The 18,436-nt window shown below is 36.3% G+C and overlaps 1 protein-coding gene across 1 annotated transcript in view; it reads left to right on the forward strand.

The window, feature by feature from the left end:
* The window catches only part of DNAH7 (dynein axonemal heavy chain 7), a 260,029-nt gene that overhangs the window by 87,120 nt on the left and 154,473 nt on the right, over positions 1-18,436 (forward strand). Inside the window, exons 23-29 of the mRNA XM_032405789.1 lie at positions 85-297; positions 3,599-3,708; positions 7,699-7,867; positions 10,330-10,432; positions 10,553-10,680; positions 15,140-15,352; positions 17,014-17,112. Coding sequence (XP_032261680.1) covers positions 85-297; positions 3,599-3,708; positions 7,699-7,867; positions 10,330-10,432; positions 10,553-10,680; positions 15,140-15,352; positions 17,014-17,112 — 1,035 coding nt within the window. The remainder of the gene's footprint in view (positions 1-84; positions 298-3,598; positions 3,709-7,698; positions 7,868-10,329; positions 10,433-10,552; positions 10,681-15,139; positions 15,353-17,013; positions 17,113-18,436) is intronic.

Below are 18,436 nucleotides of genomic sequence, written 5' to 3' on the forward strand. Positions count from 1 at the left end.
GAAACACTCTGTATTCAGACTAGCGCAAAATGTTTTTGTTCAGAAAAATTCTGATCACATTATTTATATCTTATTTTCTTTCAGGCTCTTGAGCAATACTTGGAAAAATGTAACATGCAAATTGATGATATCGTGACTTTGGTCCGTGGCAAATTGTCCAAGCAGAATCGTGTTACTCTGGGAGCCCTTGTGGTGCTGGATGTCCATGCTAGGGATGTCCTCGCATCACTTGTGAAAAAAAAAGTTAGTGATGACTCTGACTTCGAGTGGTTAAGTCAGCTTAGGTACTATTGGCAAGTAAGTGATATTACTGAATGTTATTACATGGCAATTTCAGCTCATAGCTTTTTAATTTGTGCTTGCTTGCTCGCATGGGAAATAGTATGAGTAATATAGGATTTTTTGCTGATGGCTGACTGTACCCAAACAAGCATTCTCCAGACTGAAGATTAAGGCAGCCAAATACTATATATCATCTGTACGAAAAACTGTATCTTTATCTATATCCAAATCCATGCTCAAATGTATAGTTACATATAAATACATATTCATATAGAGACACTCACAAATTGAGTAATTATAAAAAGTTATTCATTTTAAATGAGTCATTATGCTTGCTGAATCTGTAAAATGTCTGAACTAAGCAGCTTAAAATTGTGTTTTTAGATTTTTGATACATCTAAAGAATGTAAAAAAAAAAAAATCAGACCTATATTGTGATTTCATCATGAAAGTTTCCTCTTGTTGATCAATTGAAAGAACTGGAAACATGATCTGGAAGGAAGGCTCTTATGAGGACACCTGGATGGGTGGTGATGGCAGTCACAACTGGGAAGGCAGGAGGAGTAGAAATAGTACAGTGGACAAGGTGGGGCCAGTTGAGAGTGGGAGGAAGTTGCTGAGGATATCTGGAGATACGGACTCAAAAATTCTTAACAGATTCACTTCTGTGAAAGGCTTGAAGGTATGGAGTGGGAGGAGAAAAGATAAGAACCAGACCCCTGGAAAACCACAGGAGGGGTAGTGGATAGTGGAATCATTTCAAATGCCAGACCCTTCCCTTACCAGATGTATGACCTGGGCAAGTTACTTATTGTCTGTAAGCATCCGTTTTCTTATCTGTAAAATGGCAATAAGATAATACCCACTCTGTAGTGAAAATGAATCGGACAATTAATTATAAATATAGGAGAATAATGAACTATCAGAGAAATTTTAAAAAACAATCCCCACTTATATCAAAAAGAATAAAATACCTAAAAACAAACTTAACCAAGGTGGTGAAAGACTTGCACACTGAAAACTCTAAGACATTGGTGAAGGAAATTGAAGGAAATTGCCAAATAAATGGCAAGATACTTTGTTCTTGTGGATTGGAAAATTAATGTTGTTAAAAAGTTCCTACTACCCAAAGCAATCTACAGATTCAATGTAATCCCTGTCAAAATTCCAATGGCATTTTTCACAGAAATAAAACAAACAGTCCTAAAATTTGTATGCAGCCATAAAAGATACCAGATAGCCAAAGCAGTCTTGAAAAAGAGCAACAAAGCTGGAGGCATCATGCTCCCTGATTTCAAATTATATTACAAAGCTAGAGTAATCAAAACAGAATGGTATTGGCGTAAAAACAGACACATGGATCAATGGAACAGAACAGAGAGCTCAGAAGTACACCCAGGCGTATATGCCAAATAACTTATGACAAAGGAGCCAAGAATATACAATGGAGAAAGGAAAGTCTCTTCAATAAATAGTGTTGGGAAAACTGAACGGCCACATAGGAAATACTGAAACTGGGCCACTGTCTTACACAATACACAACAATTAACTCAAAATGGATTAAAGACAGGAATGTAAGACCTGAAACCATAAAACTCCTAGAAGAAAACATAGATGTTAAGCCCCTTAACTCAGTCTTGGCAATGATTTTTTTTTTTTTTTTGATTTGGCAACAGAAGCAAAAATAAACAAGTGGGACTACATCAAACTAAAAAGTGCTACACAGCAAAGAAAACCATCAACAAAATGAAAAGGCAACTTCCTGAGTGGAAGAAAATACTTGCAAATCATATCTGATAAGGGGTAAAGCTCTAAAATATATAAAGAACTCCTACAACTCAATAGCAAAAACACAAACTACCTGTTTTGAAAATGGTCAAAGAATCTGAATAGACATTATTCCAAAGAAGACATACAATGGCTAACAGGTTCATGAAAAGATGCTCATCATCACTCATCATCAGGGAAATACAAATCAAAGCCACAATGAGAGATCCTCTCACACCTATTAGGATGGGCATTATCAAGAGACAAAAGATAACAAATGCTGATTAGGGTGTGGAAAAACAGGACCCATTGTGCACTGTTGGTGGGAATGTAAATTGGTGCAGCCAGTATGGAAAACATGATGCAGTCTCCTCAAAAAAATAAAAAAATAGAACTATCATATGACCCAACAATTCCACTTCTGGGTATTATCTGAAGAAAACAAAAATACTCAAAAAGGTATATGCACCCCCATGTTTATTGCAGCATTATTTACAATAACTAAGGTATAGCAACTACCTGAATGTTCATTGACAGGTGAATGAATGAAGAAGATGTGGTGTATATATATGAATGGAATATTATTCAGCCATTAAAAAATGAAATCTTGCCATTTGTAACAATATGGATTGACCCTGAGGGCATTACACTAAGTGAAATAAGTCAGACAAAGACAAATACAATATGATCTCACTTATATATAAGTGCACCTAAAACAAACCAAGCTCATAGATACAGTGAGCAGATTGGTGGTTGCCAGAGGCTGAGAGTGGGAAGGGGGGAGAAATGGGTGAAGGGAGTAAAAAGGTGTAAACTTCTAGTTATAAATAAGTCATGGGGATGTAATACACTGTATGTTGACTATAGTTAATAATACCATATTGCATTTTTAAAGTTGCTAAGACTAAATCTTAAAATTCTCATTATAGGAAAACTGTACTTACATATGATGATAGATCTTACCTAGTCTTACTGTGATTATTTTATAATATACACAAATATTGAGTAATTATGTTTATACTTGAAATTAATATTATATGTCAATTATACCTTAATAAAAAAAAGCCTTAGCAATTAAAAAGAAAAGAAAATACAGGAGAGATAAGGAACAAATATATTTTCCACAGATACCTATGGAAAAAATTGAAGCCAGTGACTTCAGACTTATCTGAGGAAATTAGATATTGAATTCTTCTACTGAATTTAATGATGTCTGAAAAGTGGAATTTTTTTAAGGATTTTTTATTTATTCATTTGAGAGAGAGTGAGAGCACTAGCGGGGGGGGGGGGGGGGGGGGGGCAGAGGGAGAAGGAGAAGCAGGCTCCCCGCTGAGGAGGGAGCCTGACCCTGGGCTATATCCCAGGACTCTGGGATCACGACCCGAGCCGAAGGCAGATGCTTAACTGACAGCCACCCAGGTGCCCCTGAAAAGTGAATTTTAAAAGATGTTGTTTATAACTTGACAGTTATTTATTAAGGAATTTGAGATTTCATATTATTTAAAATTTTGTTATTTAAGTTAACTTCATTTTCTCTGATTTGTCCTAGGAGAATAATTTAGAAACAAAGATGATCAATGCTGGCTTACGATATGGATATGAGTATCTGGGTAATTCCCCTCGGTTGGTTATTACTCCACTCACGGATCGATGTTACAGGTAAACTCACTAATTTATGGGTCTATTGGAAATAAATTTCACCCCTAGACCCCTAAATTTCACCTAAATCTTTAAAAGAAACAGATTATCTTCCACTTGGTGAATGTATCCTATGTTATCTTTTCCTAGACTCTTAATACTTTTCTCAACTTGACCTTCAATTTCTCTTTCCCTGCTGGCTTTCTCCTCTTAGCTCTGGAGCTAAGTATTGCCTGATATTGCTATTGTTGTTTACATTGTTCATTTCTTCTTTCTTCTTGAAACTTTCTCTTTGTTTTTGATCCTTTGAGGCAACCTACAGCTTCCCCTGAAACACAGAAATTTCTAGATTTCTGTTTTCATGTGGTGCTTTGTCTCATGCTTCACAGTTTCCCAAATGATCTCACCCACTTCAGGCTTTAATAGCCTACATTCTGAAGATCCACAAGTCTGTATCTCTAGCCAAGGTCTCTCCTGTAAACTTGTGCTACATGCTTGCTGAATATCTCCATTAAGTAACTCGTAGGTGTTTACATTGAATTTTTTTTTCTATCATGCTTCTGAATAATAAAAGGGCTTTAACAACTTTAATGCAAGTTTCCATCTCCCATATTCCAAATTATTGTCAAAATCTAAATTAAAGTGTTATTTTTTTCAGGTATTAGAAGTCCATTTAGGTCTTATATCAAAGCTAACATCTTTCATCCACTTTAAAATTCCCTTTCTCTCCCAGCTTGAGCTTGACACAACCTCCAGGCCTTTATTTGGGGAGGCAAATGTGGTCAATGGTTTTGTCAGTTTTATCCCTGTCCTTTGCATTATTCTCTCCATTGCTCACCCTTGGCTCCTCCAGTCTTGGGGGTTAATGGAGGAAGGGAGAAAGAAAGGGACAGGCGGGTTCATGTGTGACAACTGTCTTGTGTGGCTACTATCTCTTGGCTGTTTAGTGTTCTCAATGAGGGCACAAGCCTATATGTGCCAGATCTCCCATGGGATATTTATGTGGGTTTTTTGGAAACCCTCCCCTGCCAGTCACCTGTGGAAAATGCCTTCTCTGGCTGGCTGCTGGTGACTTTTGCTTCAGCCTCTGTCTGAGGTCAGCCACACATGGACGCTCACCTTGGTGTCTTCTCCAATGCTAGGTGGGCCTCCTGCACAGAGTCCCATTCAACGTGACTCAAATCTAGCTTCCTGCAGGTGGGATCTAGATCTGGTCAGATGATATACATTTATTTTGCCAATAGTATGAGTACATCTCTCTCACTGTCACCGTTTTCCCCAGCTCTGCCATCAGGAATAGCTACAGGCATTCTCTTGACTTTAAATATTTTAAGTTGTGATTGAATTCCCAGTTCCTGTGTTACACAAATTCCAGGGGTCAGTGTGCCAAGCTCTCTGAATAGTTCTCTAAAGCCCCACAGATAGTTTGGGAGAGGGGCAAGTGCTTTCTTCTTCTCTACAGAGGGACGGGAAATAAATAACACACTAACAGCTCTTTCCAAAGATCTTTACTCTTGACCCCTCTTTTACAAGCTTCCTAGCCAAATTCTATATGCCCTGGTGCTAGGTGGCCAATTTTACTGTCTGTAAGATAAGATTATCTGGCATAGATTGCTCTATTTATATTCTGTTACATATTTTTTTATATGTAATATTTATATACATTTACCAAAAACTTCATCATTGTCTTAACTCACAATTGCTTCTTCCTTTGCCTTCTTTCTGATTTCATTTTCTTCTTACTAGGCAACGTCCTTCAGTAATTGTTTCAGTGAGGCTCTGCAAGTAGTGAGCTCTATCAGTCTTTGTTTTTAAACAAAATTTGGTCTTCATTCAATTATTAAATGATAGGATAGCTAGGTATAGAACTGTAAGTGAACCATAATTTCCCCTCAGCTCTCCAAAAATATTATTCTCCTGGCATTCATTGCCACTACTGAGTAGACTGTTATTATGTTTCCTTTGTAGGTAATTTTTTTCTATCATGTTTTTTAAGATTTTCTCTTTATTGTTGATGTTCACTGTAATGCTACTGTATGTGGATGAGTTTTTATTTATCCCACTTGAGACTTTTCAGTTCATATCTTTCTTCATTTCTGGCAAATTCTCAGCTTTTGCTTTTTATTTATTATTTGGGGGGCAGTGAGGAGGGGAAGGGTAGAGGGAGATGGAGAAAGAGAATCTTAAGCAGGCTCCATGCTCAGCAGGTAGACCCTGAGATCATGACCTGAGCTGAAACCAAGAGTTGGATGCTTAATCTACTGAGCCACCCAGGTGCCCCACAGCCATTGCTTTTTAAATTTTGCCTTTTTCCCCATTCTCTTCCTTTTTTTTCTTTGTCTCTCAACTTTTCTTATATTCCATCTTGGTATCTTCTTGGATGATTTCCTCATATTTATCTTGTAGTGCATAATTCTCTTTATGTTTAATCTGCCATTTAATCTGGTATCATTTTAAAAAGTCCAATAACTACATTTTTTATTGCTAGATTTCAAGTTGTCTCTTTTATGAAACTGACTTTTTCTCATAATTTTTTGTCTCTTGCTTTTTTTTTTAAGATTTCTTTATTTATTTTAGAGAAAGAAAGAGTGGGTGGGGGAGGGACAGAGGGAGAGAGAGGGAGAGAGAATGGAACTCAAGCAGGTTCTGCACTGAGTGTGGAGCCTGATGCGGAGCTCAATCTCACAACCCCGAGGTCTGACCTGAGCCGAAACCAAGAGTTGGACGCTTAACCAACTGTACCACCCAGGCGCCCTTGTCTATTCCTTTTTATTTAAAATCTCATTAAATAAATCATCAGGATACCAGAGTACCAAGTATATAGTAATTCTCTCGCACCTTTGTCCATCTGCCACTGCAAGTCTGACCCTTAACTTTGATCTTTCTCTCTCTCTCTGGTTTTAATTATGAGCTCATTTTAGTAAGGGTTGTTTCCCCATGCAGTCTTACATTTTCTCAGCTGTGGAGGTGTCCATGTGGAACAGTTTCACATTTATCTCTTAAAAGGGCTCTAGGGTTTTCTCTGGTCCAAAACAAAATTTCAGTGTTGATTTCTCAGTTTGGGTTCATGTGCCCATGGATAATGGAAATTTGGACCCTACCCCCATGAAGCTTTCCACTGGGTGCTGCAATGAAGGGTAAGCTTCCTATCTCCTCTGTAGTTGATCTTTCTTTGTCTTTCTCGAGTAGGTTGCTAGAGTAATTTTAGTTTCCATTTAGAGATAAGTCAGCTTTTCAAGGCTTCTAGGTTTGTATAAGTGAATGCATTCCAGTTCTTCACCTTACGCAGTATAAGAATTTTTCCGTTTCGGGGAGCCTATGTGGTACAGTTGGTTAAGCGTCCATCTCTTGGTTTTGGTTCAGGTTGTGATCACAGGGTAGTGAGATTGAGCCTCACATCAGGCTCTGGGCTCAGCATGGAGTCTACTTAAGACCTTCTCTCTGTCTCCCTCTGCTCCCTGCCCCTCCTCGCTAGATCTCTCTCTCAAATAAAAGAATCTAAAAAAAAAATTTTTTTTCTGTTTCTCTGTGGTTGTAAATACACTTGTGTTTGTATGCAGATCCCAAAAACAATATGTACCTCTATAGCTTTAGCACCTAATTACTGACATCTTTGCATTCCCTCTTCATTGGTGATTTCCTTTACATTCTTTCAAAAATGGCTATGTATTTCGAAAGTTACTTTTTTTTTAATGTAGCATTTCTGAATGTTTGCAGTTAGGGGGATTGGGTGGTTCAGCATTAGCTGAATTCTCCGTATTGACCAGAGTCAGCCCTAAATTTCAAGGGTGTTTGTTCTGATCCTGTCATATATAATCAGCTCTTCAGGAGTGAAATATAATAACAGATAAAGTAATGCACAGTCAGAGATTTTTCAGAGGTTCATGGGAAGGAAGAAATTATTGAAGAGGAAGTGGAAAAGTTGGCTCTCAGTTTAAACTTTTCCTCTTTTCACAATGTATATTAAAAATGACATTATTCTACAAAGATTGCTTATTTCTTATATTTCAGAACCTTGTTTGGAGCCCTTCACCTGCACCTTGGAGGAGCACCTGAAGGGCCAGCTGGCACTGGAAAGACTGAAACTACCAAAGATTTAGCAAAAGCAGTGGCCAAACAATGTGTTGTTTTCAACTGCTCTGATGGGTTGGATTATCTGGCTTTAGGAAAATTCTTTAAGGTTTGAATTGACTCACTTCTTTACAAAATAACTGCTCAGAGAGGAAAGTTATTTATAATGAAATATAATTTAATGCAAGTAAAAGACTTACTGTATTTTAAGTAAAATTAAAGTGCTATCTCCATTCTCCAGAGAAGTAGGGTTATTTCAAAAGCTTACTTGAGAAAGGAGCTTTACCTGTGTCTCCAGTCCCTGTTGTAATGGGTCACTATGGCTGATAGGAATGAGTGCTGTGCCTTCAGGATATTGGGGCAGCTAAAAATTTGAGAACCACCACATCATGTAAAGACCGTGGGGAATCTAACGTCTTTAACCTGTAGCTCTTATTATTAACCAGTTATGATTCAGTAATTTACTTTCATAGATACACTCTAGTTAATCTTTTCTTGCAAACTTAAAATGCTTGTTTTTTTCTTATACTGAGTCAGATTCCCGCTCTTAGGAGTCTGTAAGATTGCAAAAGGGGGCATTAAAAATGTAACGTCCCTGTCTGTCAAGCTGTAACGTCTGGTCATTTTAGTGCTTTGTGGCTACAGGCTGTTATTCTTTAACATGTTAGCTGGAACAGTCGGACACAGAATTACCCATTTGGGATTATAGGTTCTGTTTATTTGTTAATGTCTATTTTTCTGTGAAGATTCTGTAATTCTTATCTTTAAAGATTCTGTAATTATTTTCCAACATTTCTTTTTTTTTTTTTTTTTTTTTTTATTTTCCAACATTTCTTGAGAAGAGTTAACATTTAAAAAGAAAACCAAACAAAACAAATATACCAGTCCTGCCCTATACAGTAAACTGTCCCTGCCTGATATATGGCAAGGTCATTTTATAACAGATTTGGAACTTAGAGAGTCTCTATATTTGTGATGCTGAAACAATTAGGGTAAGATTTTAAAAGTCAAAAATATAATAAATAACATATCAAGAAAACATTTGAATGACCAGTTACCATTTTAATCATACTCTGTAATGATATACAACCTTGTTGTAATGATTTTTTTAAGAAAGAGATAATAAGTCTAAAAGAGTCTCTGTGTAGTTTAGTTTGAATAGCCATTATATTCCTAAACATTTAAGGGAAAGTCTGGTATGTACTACTCAATTTTTGAATATATATAATGATTTTCTTAATTCCTTGATATAGATTCATACACTTTTGGTATCAAAGTTGCTTACTGATAAGTATTTATTGGTTATAAAGATACTTTGTTGGGATCATGCTGAATAATAGGGGTACAGAATAGAAAAGACATGGGTCTTATTAATAACGTCACAATCCTTATAACTATTTGAATATGTGACTTCATAAGTATTTTTTGGTTCTCTGCGGTTTCTAGTCCTCTTATATGTAGAAATAAAAGTCATAGTCTTCTCTAATGAAAATGTGCTATTCTTCAAAATGCACAGAGTTCACGTTTAATCCAGTGTGATTCAGTAGATGGAACTGTGTACAAATCCAAAGTCAGCCACTATTAGCTCTGTGGCCTTGTACTAATTAACATCTTGTAGGTATAGTCTTAGTTTCTTTGCATAAAAGATACATGCATCATGCCTGAAACATACCAGCTACTCAGTGAAACATACACACACACACACACACATATATATATATAATCTACAGAATATGCATTCAATAAATGTCAAATTGATTTTTTAAAAAATAAATTTGAGGGGCGCCTGGGTGGCTCAGATGGTTAAGTGTCTGCCTTCGGCTCAGGTCATGATCCCAGGGTCCTGGGATCGAGCCCCGCATCGGGCTCCCTGCTCAGCGGGGAGCCTGCTTCTCCCTGTCCCTCTGCCTCTCTCCCTGCTCATGGTCTCTCTCTCTCTGTATCTCTGTGTCTCAAATGAATAAATAAAATCTTTAAAAATAAAATAAAATAAAATAAAATAAAATAAAAAATAAATTTGAATTTGGACTGAGCTACTCAAGCCTGGTGGTCCAGTTTTCTTTAATGCCCAAATGGCACATATTTGTGAGGTAGCTGTGAGTTAGAAGTGTAAACTAGAGCCTCAAACTATGTAAGTTGACTATTAAGGTGCTCAGACCACAAAATAGTCTCATTAGCAACAGAAGTCATCTTATTTAGAGAAATATTGCAATCTGTTCTATGATGTTCATGTAGAACAAGCAGTGTAGAAAAAGCAAACAAAAGCAACTTGCACATAACAAGTAAGAAAGGCTATGAGATTACAGGTATACATCTAAATGCCAAAAGATACACACAAAGTGAAAAGCTATTGATCAAATGGACAATTTTCCAATTGATCAAACTCCTTATTCATGCAGAATAATGAATTTCTAATAAAAAAAAATAATACACTGTCTTTAAAGATAAAGGTGAATAAGCAATTTCCTTGATAGGATATTAAATCCTTGAAAATATCAGGTGAAAATGCAGCATTTCAATGCAATATTCAATCAGATAAAATTGAAAAATTTCATTACTCTTTTCTCCCAGGGACTGTTATCTTGTGGAGCCTGGGCTTGCTTTGATGAGTTTAACAGAATTGATTTGGAAGTACTGTCCGTGGTTGCTCAACAAATTCTTACTATCCAAAGAGGTGATGGACTGGTTTGTCTTTGCATTATGTCAAAACAGTAGAAATATAGGAGATAATGGATGGCACAAGTTGCATTTAAATGTGGAATTGCTGAGTCATTTCATTCTTGATGACCCACAGGTATTAATGCAGGTGTCGATACACTAGTGTTTGAAGGAACTGAGTTAAAACTTGACCCCACTTGCGCTGTCTTTATAACCATGAACCCAGGATATGCTGGGCGATCGGAGCTGCCGGATAATCTGAAGGTACAAAAGGGACAATTAGATCATCTGTTTCCTTTCTGTAGTTTACAAAGTTAATATGTAAAAAGAAAGAACATGCTCTCCTTGAATTTTATGCAAAATATTTGCTTTTGGACATTGTATTTTAGAAAACTGTTTTAGAAAATAATTTTTATTTATTTTTAAAGATTTTATTTATTCATTTGAGAGAGAGAGACAGAGACAGAGCACAAGCAGAGGGGGCGCAGAGGGAGAGGGAGAAGCAGACTCCCCACTGAGCTGGGAGCCTGATGTAAGGCTCGATCCCAGGACCCCGAGATCATGAACTGAGCTGAAGGCAGATGCTTAACCGACTGAGCCACCCAGGTGCCCCTAGAAAATAACTTTTAAAGCTTTGAGTACCTTTAGAAAATGAATGTGCAAACTGGATGTAACTTCCAGACTGATATTTAATAACTGATAATTATAGAAAATTAGAAAATATAGGAAATACTGAAAAAGATACCCATTCTATTGCTTACTATATTGTATCCTTCAGTTTTAAATATCTTATAAAAGGCAAATTTTAAATGGTAGAATCCAGCAGTTGTGTATGCTGGGTTGTTTTTTTCAGGTTAGTATTATAACATGAGCATTTTCCTATCTTTATAAACATAATCCAAACTGTAAATAAATTTACTGAACTGCATCTTACTGTTGGACACTTGGGTTGCTTTTAGTTTTCCTTCATTATAAATAATATTGCAATGGGCAGTTTTTACTTAAGGCTTTTGTCTATTTTAAAATATTTCCTTAAGTATGGTCATAGGACCAAGAGCTGTGTTGTTAAATTGCCTCCCAACAGAGGTTGAAATAATTCACAGCCCACATCAATTCTCAGTTGTCCTTTATACCCAACACTATTTTTTTTTTCCTGGTAAAAAGAGCAAAACACTTTGCTAATTGAATAGACTAGACTCTTCACTTAAAAAAAAACAAAAAACAAAAACTTGATTATGAGAGAAATAGGACATTTCCTCATATCTTGGGCATTTTATATACTTTTCTGATAAATTGCATTTGTGGCTAGAGCATAAAGAACAATGTTGAAGAATAATGCAGTGGTAATTGCGGATCCAAAACCAAGTCTTCTGACTCTCAGCCCTATAGTCCTTTCTGCTGTTCACATATTTAGACTGACAGCTTCTTAGACTAGTTGAGGAATTCTTCTTCTCCACTGAAGAGACTTTCAATTCAAGTAATTGCTATGAAGTATTTTGGTATTTCCATTCCATGCACTTTTATGTATTAGATGAGATGTTTTAATACTTTGCCTAAGTGAAGGAAGGTATGATTAAAAAATAAAAACCGGTAAATCCTCTTATCTAAGAAACGTTTTGCAGCTTTTCATTGTGATTTACGTTTGGAGAACTCTTTCTGTAGCAGTTCTTTTGTTCGCCCATGTTTTTCTTTTCTTCAGTAGGATCAGTCTGGATAGATAGTATTTGTAAAGGCAAAAATCTGTGAATAGCTAATCACAAAAGGCTGGGACTCTTATAAAAAGTTCAGTCCGTTAATGCCCCGTGCAGACTGTGCCACAGTTTTATGTGCTGTGCATGTTGGAACAGTGTCAAAATATCCACCTTGTGGTTCTGTGGGTGATGGATTTTCCTTCTACTTCAGGCCAAAAACTGCTCTCAAATTCTGATAGCTTTGTTGTTGTTCTTCCTACTGTGCAGTCTTCTTGGTTACAATGGCTACAGAACATCTATTTTCAAGCATATATGGAAATACCTAACAATTTTGAAAAAATGTCAGTCTGAAAAGAAAGAAATAGATCTTCCTTGAAAAAAAAAAAAGCTTACTGAGGTCCAGAGAATGTCTTCAGAGTCATCCTCGAGACTTCCCTCTTCTTCACCCAGTGATTCAGCCAGTCACCAAAACCAGGCATCCTATTATACAAAAGCCTTATAATTCTTGCTGCTCTTGCTTGGTCCCACTGCTGCACCTTCCTTCCCTCCCTCCTCATTCTTCCCCTGTGTGTCTTACTGCAACAGCTCGCTTGTCACCAATCCCTTCTCCACTAAAATTCACTATAATTTATTCCCCATTATAATTCTACCAGTGTCTTCAGAAGAAATCTAATCCTATAACTTCCAGACCTAAAAAGCTATTGGGTTTTGTTTTTGTTGTTGTTGTTGTTTTGCCTACAGGAAAAAAGTTCAAAGTTCTTGGCCTGATCTATAAGAACCTGGGAATTAGGACCCAATGCATCTGTCCTCCCATCTCCCTAGACCTATGTCGTCATGCAGACAGTCCCATTTTGACTTCCTGTACATCTAGATAAGATCTGCATAGTGGAGCAATTTCTTAAGCACATTGCTACATTAGAGAAGCTGTATTTAATATTAAAACTATTCGGAAGAATCAATATTCAATAAACATTTCAGAATAGTTGAATGTTAGAAGCCATGGTAAAATGGGCATGTTCCAGATCTTCTGATGTCACAAAGCCAATAACCTGATGCATAGCTTTCCAGAAGGATAATGCTTACATTCTGATACCTGTATCAGAATTTATTCAAGCCCTGGTATGATACCTGGAGCCAAATTCTTCTTTTACACTCAAGAGAGTACATCATTGGTTAAGCCAGAATTGAACTTAAATTTTTTTAAGAACACTAAAGTACCTTTAAACTTATTGCTATTACTAACAAATTATTTCTGACACATTCCAAATCAAACCATATCATATCAGTATTTCTCACACAGTTTGAGAACCATTGAATTAAAATATTCACCTAAAATTGTTTTGAGGAGGATGCTTTTCTCTGTGGTAAATAGAAATCGATGTTAAATCTTTGGTGGAGGATTCCTAGTAGATGGGACATCATGATAACCCCTTGAAATTTCTTTACCACACTGTATTTTTTGTTCTCTTGGCCACTGATCTGTCTGTTCCATGGTGTTCCATGGCCATATTGCTAGTAGGGCTGAGGGAATGTGAATAGAAATTTGTGAAATATCTGATGTGGTCAGGGGGAAGCCTACACCACACAGACCTGGATCTTCACCTGAAACCAATAGCAGTTGATACTATTGTAGAAAGACTGTACCACCCAAACCTAGCTGGACCCACTGACTGATTGGTTCATTCATTCTTTCTCTTATTTGTGAAAAAAAAATAGTTGTTGAGAACCTACCCTTTTAAAGAGGTACCATCTGTGTAGTAATTCTCTTGCATTCTCTTTTCCTCAAGTATGTAGTGCTTTAGAGCACTTGCTTAAGCTTCTCTGTTTCAAATTATTTGCTCAAGCCATATATTTTTAACATTTTATTCTTTATTTAATGGTAACCTTATTGATAAAATAGCAGTACTAAGGCCTCTAGTTAGTAATTAACATAACACATTGGAAGGATCTTGCTCGATGCCAATCTTTTATTTGTTCTCAACCTGGAACAGTCATAACAGATCACTTAAGCAAGATGTCTTATTTCCTATGTGCCTTGTGTTTCAGGTAACTCAATGAATTCCCAGAAGATATTTATAAACTATCTGAATAAAACTGCCATTTTTCTAGGAGCGCCTAGCTGTCTCAGTCAGTACAGCATGTGACTCTCAATCTTGGGGTTGTGAGTTCAAGCCCCATGTTGGGCATGGAGCCTACTTAAAAAAATTGCCATTTTTTTATCTTTAGTACACAAAGGTCCTGGCTTAATGTATGAGCTACTGAAGTAGGTCCTGATACATACTGACATTCTAAACTTAAATTTTCTTATTTATTCTTTTGAAATCTGTCTAGTTTTCTACTTAGCTATCACATGACATTTATTTGTCCCACAACATTTAAAAATACCATGAGAAAAAAAACTTTACAATTTGGAAAATTGATTTATCATAATTAATAATAATGATCTGTGGCTTATTTCCAGTTTTTATTTCTTTATTATGCTTGGTGAAAGACTGACGTGGTGACTGCAGACTCAAAAAGTTAAAAATATCTCAAAATACCTTATTTATCTAACATAGCCTTGTTATTAGGAGTTATCTGATTAGCCCGCAGCATAAAATTAATTCGATTCCAGGAGAGCCTCACTTGAAGCCTGGTCTCCCAATACCATGCACTTTCTCACCAGCCCATATGAAAAGCCCAGCTTTTGGACATCCCAGCAGACTTGGATATATTTTCCCTATAACCTGTCACTTCCCAAGAACAATAGAGCATAATTGATACTTAGCATGTGAATTAATAATTCACCCAAAACCTAAGTATCATGAACGTTCTTAAAAGCATAATTTAAGGAAAAATAGTGATACAGAAATTAATGATATTTATAACAATTACAAGAAACACGTTTTTAAAATTAAGTGTTTTTATCTATATGATTTGGACGTTGTAATTGAACATTATTGCAGAAAAGTAGTCATAACACATTAGGAAATGCACAGTAGGGTTGTCTTTACAATGGTCTTTTCAAAAATGCCTTTCCTGCACTCCTGTAGGCTCTCTTTCGGACAGTAGCAATGATGGTGCCTGACTATGCCATGATTGCTGAAATAGTCTTGTACTCCTGTGGGTTTGTCACAGCTCGGCCACTGTCTGTAAAAATCGTGGCTACCTACCGCTTGTGTTCAGAGCAATTGTCCTCGCAACATCACTATGACTATGGCATGAGAGCCGTGAAGTCTGTGCTCACCGCTGCTGGGAATCTGAAGGTAGAGAACTCAAGTGATTTCTTACTCATGAATTTTCTGTTCGTAAATCTCAGGACTCTGTGTCTTCACAGAGTTCCAGTAACTGGTTGGTTTCATCAACTGAAAAAAATCCAGCTATTGTACTAAAAAAAATAGTTGATCATTTGCACATGTGAAAAAGGAAATTTTATGATTTGTAAAAACTTAGACGTAATTCTTATTGAGTTCTGTTCCGTAATTTTAAATGTATGAAAATAGGTACTACCAAGGAATGAAATTCGTTGCTGCTGAGAAATATTTTGAAGGCTTTCAGTCTATATGAATATGTACAGCTTTAAAGGGAATAATGTATAATTGATAAATATATACAAATGTGCCAAAACATTATCAATTAATGTAATTATATAATTACAGCCTATTGTAGACTAGCAGTTATAGACTTGCAATATAATGTTTGTATTTGAAAATGGTATAAATCATAACTATATAGATGGAAAAATCCATATATTTTAAGACTTGTGTAACTTTTCATTGAAAGTATTTTGTGGAGGCGTGAACTAAAACTGTGCATTAGTTCTTTATGAAACAAAGCAAGGTAGGCTATACTTAATAGCAAAATGCAAAATGTGACCTTGGAGTTTATAAAATTTTCATGTTCATGTTTTGTTGAAGATAAAGATTTTAAAATATATTCTACATGATTAAGAACCATGGCATGCATTTTTATCTTCTGTAATAAATGTTACTGAGAATGCTGATATATAATGGTAATATTCTATTTCACATTAGCCTAGAATAACTGCACACCATTGTTTTTTGCAATAAACAAATGCAACTAGAAGTAACAATTTGTATTAACCTGGCGTTGTCAGGATTACACTGTGGTCAGATAATGGGAAAGATAATGCATTGTCTAGTGTATGTTATCACTGACATCTTGACTATGGAATTGAGCTATTAAAGTTACATAGCAAATGAATCCTTTCATCCTTTGTCAAAAGCTAATTTAGAATTGTTGAAAGTGTTGGCTTGAATATTTTGAAGTTTATTTTTATTATATCAAGAAACAATTTAAACATTTGCTTTAAAATAATAGCTTCTCAAATAACAAAATAGACTTTTGACACCTCACAATTTAGGTGTGGTTAGACTGATCCAAAGACAAAGTCCATATGAACAGGATTAGCTTTGGCATTGGGTGCTCTGAACTTGACTGCTGGGCATCACTGACTTTGTAAGAGTAAAGCCAGTTAAGTTGGAACATGGAATTTATTAGGCAGAAAGATTCTAGAAGAAAGGAAGAGGGTTCTGGAAAATTAAATGCATGATAATAGGAGAAACTTTGGAGTGAGATGTTGAATAAAGTACTGAAGTTGGGAGAAATAATTTGGAGTTCATATTTTTGTGAACTCTGCAAACCTTATTATGGGCCTGACAACGGTTCAGAGTTCAACCAGGTTTTTAGTAAACTTTGAGATTACCACAAGTGTTTGGGAATTTTTTCAACCTCTAAAATTATTAACAATCCAATTAAATGAAAAGAAATGAGAACAGTTTTATGTGGGTTTAAATTGTCTTTGGGGCCTGTGTGTGTATGCATGCGCGCGCGCGCGTGTGTGTGTGAAGATGTAGGGGGTGCACTTAGCGGATGGAGATTTCATCATGAGTGTATTTTCTTTTAGCTGAAATATCCAAATGAAAATGAAGAAATTTTGCTGCTTAGATCTATTATTGATGTAAATCTGCCAAAATTTTTGTCCCATGATTTACCACTCTTTGAGGTAAGGATATTTATTATTTTGGTGTATCAGAATTTTTATAATAATGTATTTATCAAATGTCCAAGTTTGCAATTCCCTATGAGAAACTTCTACAGAAAATAATGATATGGCGCAGAGAAACATAGATCATTCCATGTTGAACTTGAAGTGTGTTTAGCTCTGTTGCTTCAGATGACTTTCGAGAAGTTGGGATTTTTTAAATAGTACTTTTTGTTTAACTATGCAATGTAAATAAGCACACAAAAGTTATGAAATATGTTTGCTGATAAATTGCACTAGAATGTAGGCTCCATGAAGGAAAATAATGCGTCTAACACACCACTGAATCCTTTGCACAGAAAAGGTACTTGGCAAATGTTTGTTAAATTAATAATTGAAGAAATTTTTTTTAAAAAGCTTAATTTCTTGGGATGCCTGGGCGGCTCAGTTAGTTAAGCGTCTGCCTTTGGCTCAGGTCATGATCCCGGGGTCCTGGGATCGAGTCCTGCATTGGGCTCCTTGCTCAGTGGGGAGCCTGCTTCTCCCTCTGCTTGCAGCTCCCTCTGCTTGTGCTCTCTTTCTCTGACAAATAAAATCTTTTAAAAAAATAATAAAAAGCTTAATTTCTTTAAAAGAGTATAATGGCTTTTATGAAATTGATGTTTTTCAGGATGATTTAAAGGAAGAACTAAGTTTAATTATCTAGTTATATTTAAGATTATACTATTATTAATTGAGAAGGAGTATTAGAATAATGGTTAAGGTTTTCATATTATCATTTGATGTCATTCTTTTCCTTTTCTCTGTCTCAGTTAGAAGGAATTGGGGGGGCCATGGGCTCCCAGCAAGTGTTAGATGTTGCACTAATATGTGCTGCCTTAAAGTACAGGCAGTGGGGCGCCTGGGTGGCTCAGTTGGTTAAGCGACTGCCTTCGGCTCAGGTCATGATCCTGGAGTCCCAGGATCGAGTCCCGCATCGGGCTCCCTGCTCGGCAGGGAGTCTGCTTCTCCCTCTGACCCTCCCCCTCTCATGCTCTCTCTCTCTCATTCTCTCTCTCAAATAAATAAATAAAATCTTTAAAAAAAAAAAAAAAATAAAGTACAGGCAGTTAGCTTCCAGTGTGTAAGGACTGAAGTGGTATGACGTTATGGGGATGGGGAGGGGTGACACTGCCACTGTGGTGTGGCCCATTGTCATCTATTCTCCATAGTAACCATGTTTCATCATTCCAAAGGATCTTTCCATAGTACTTAGAGCTGGCAGCATAAATATAGAGTGATACTATGAGGAATAGGTTCAAATTTTCTTCCTAATGTTTTTTCCTCAGTTTCTTTGGTACTAGGA

The sequence above is a fragment of the Phoca vitulina genome, unplaced genomic scaffold (assembly GCF_004348235.1).
Source record: "Phoca vitulina isolate PV1807 unplaced genomic scaffold, GSC_HSeal_1.0 scaffold1, whole genome shotgun sequence".
NCBI classification, from domain to species: Eukaryota; Metazoa; Chordata; class Mammalia; order Carnivora; family Phocidae; genus Phoca; species Phoca vitulina.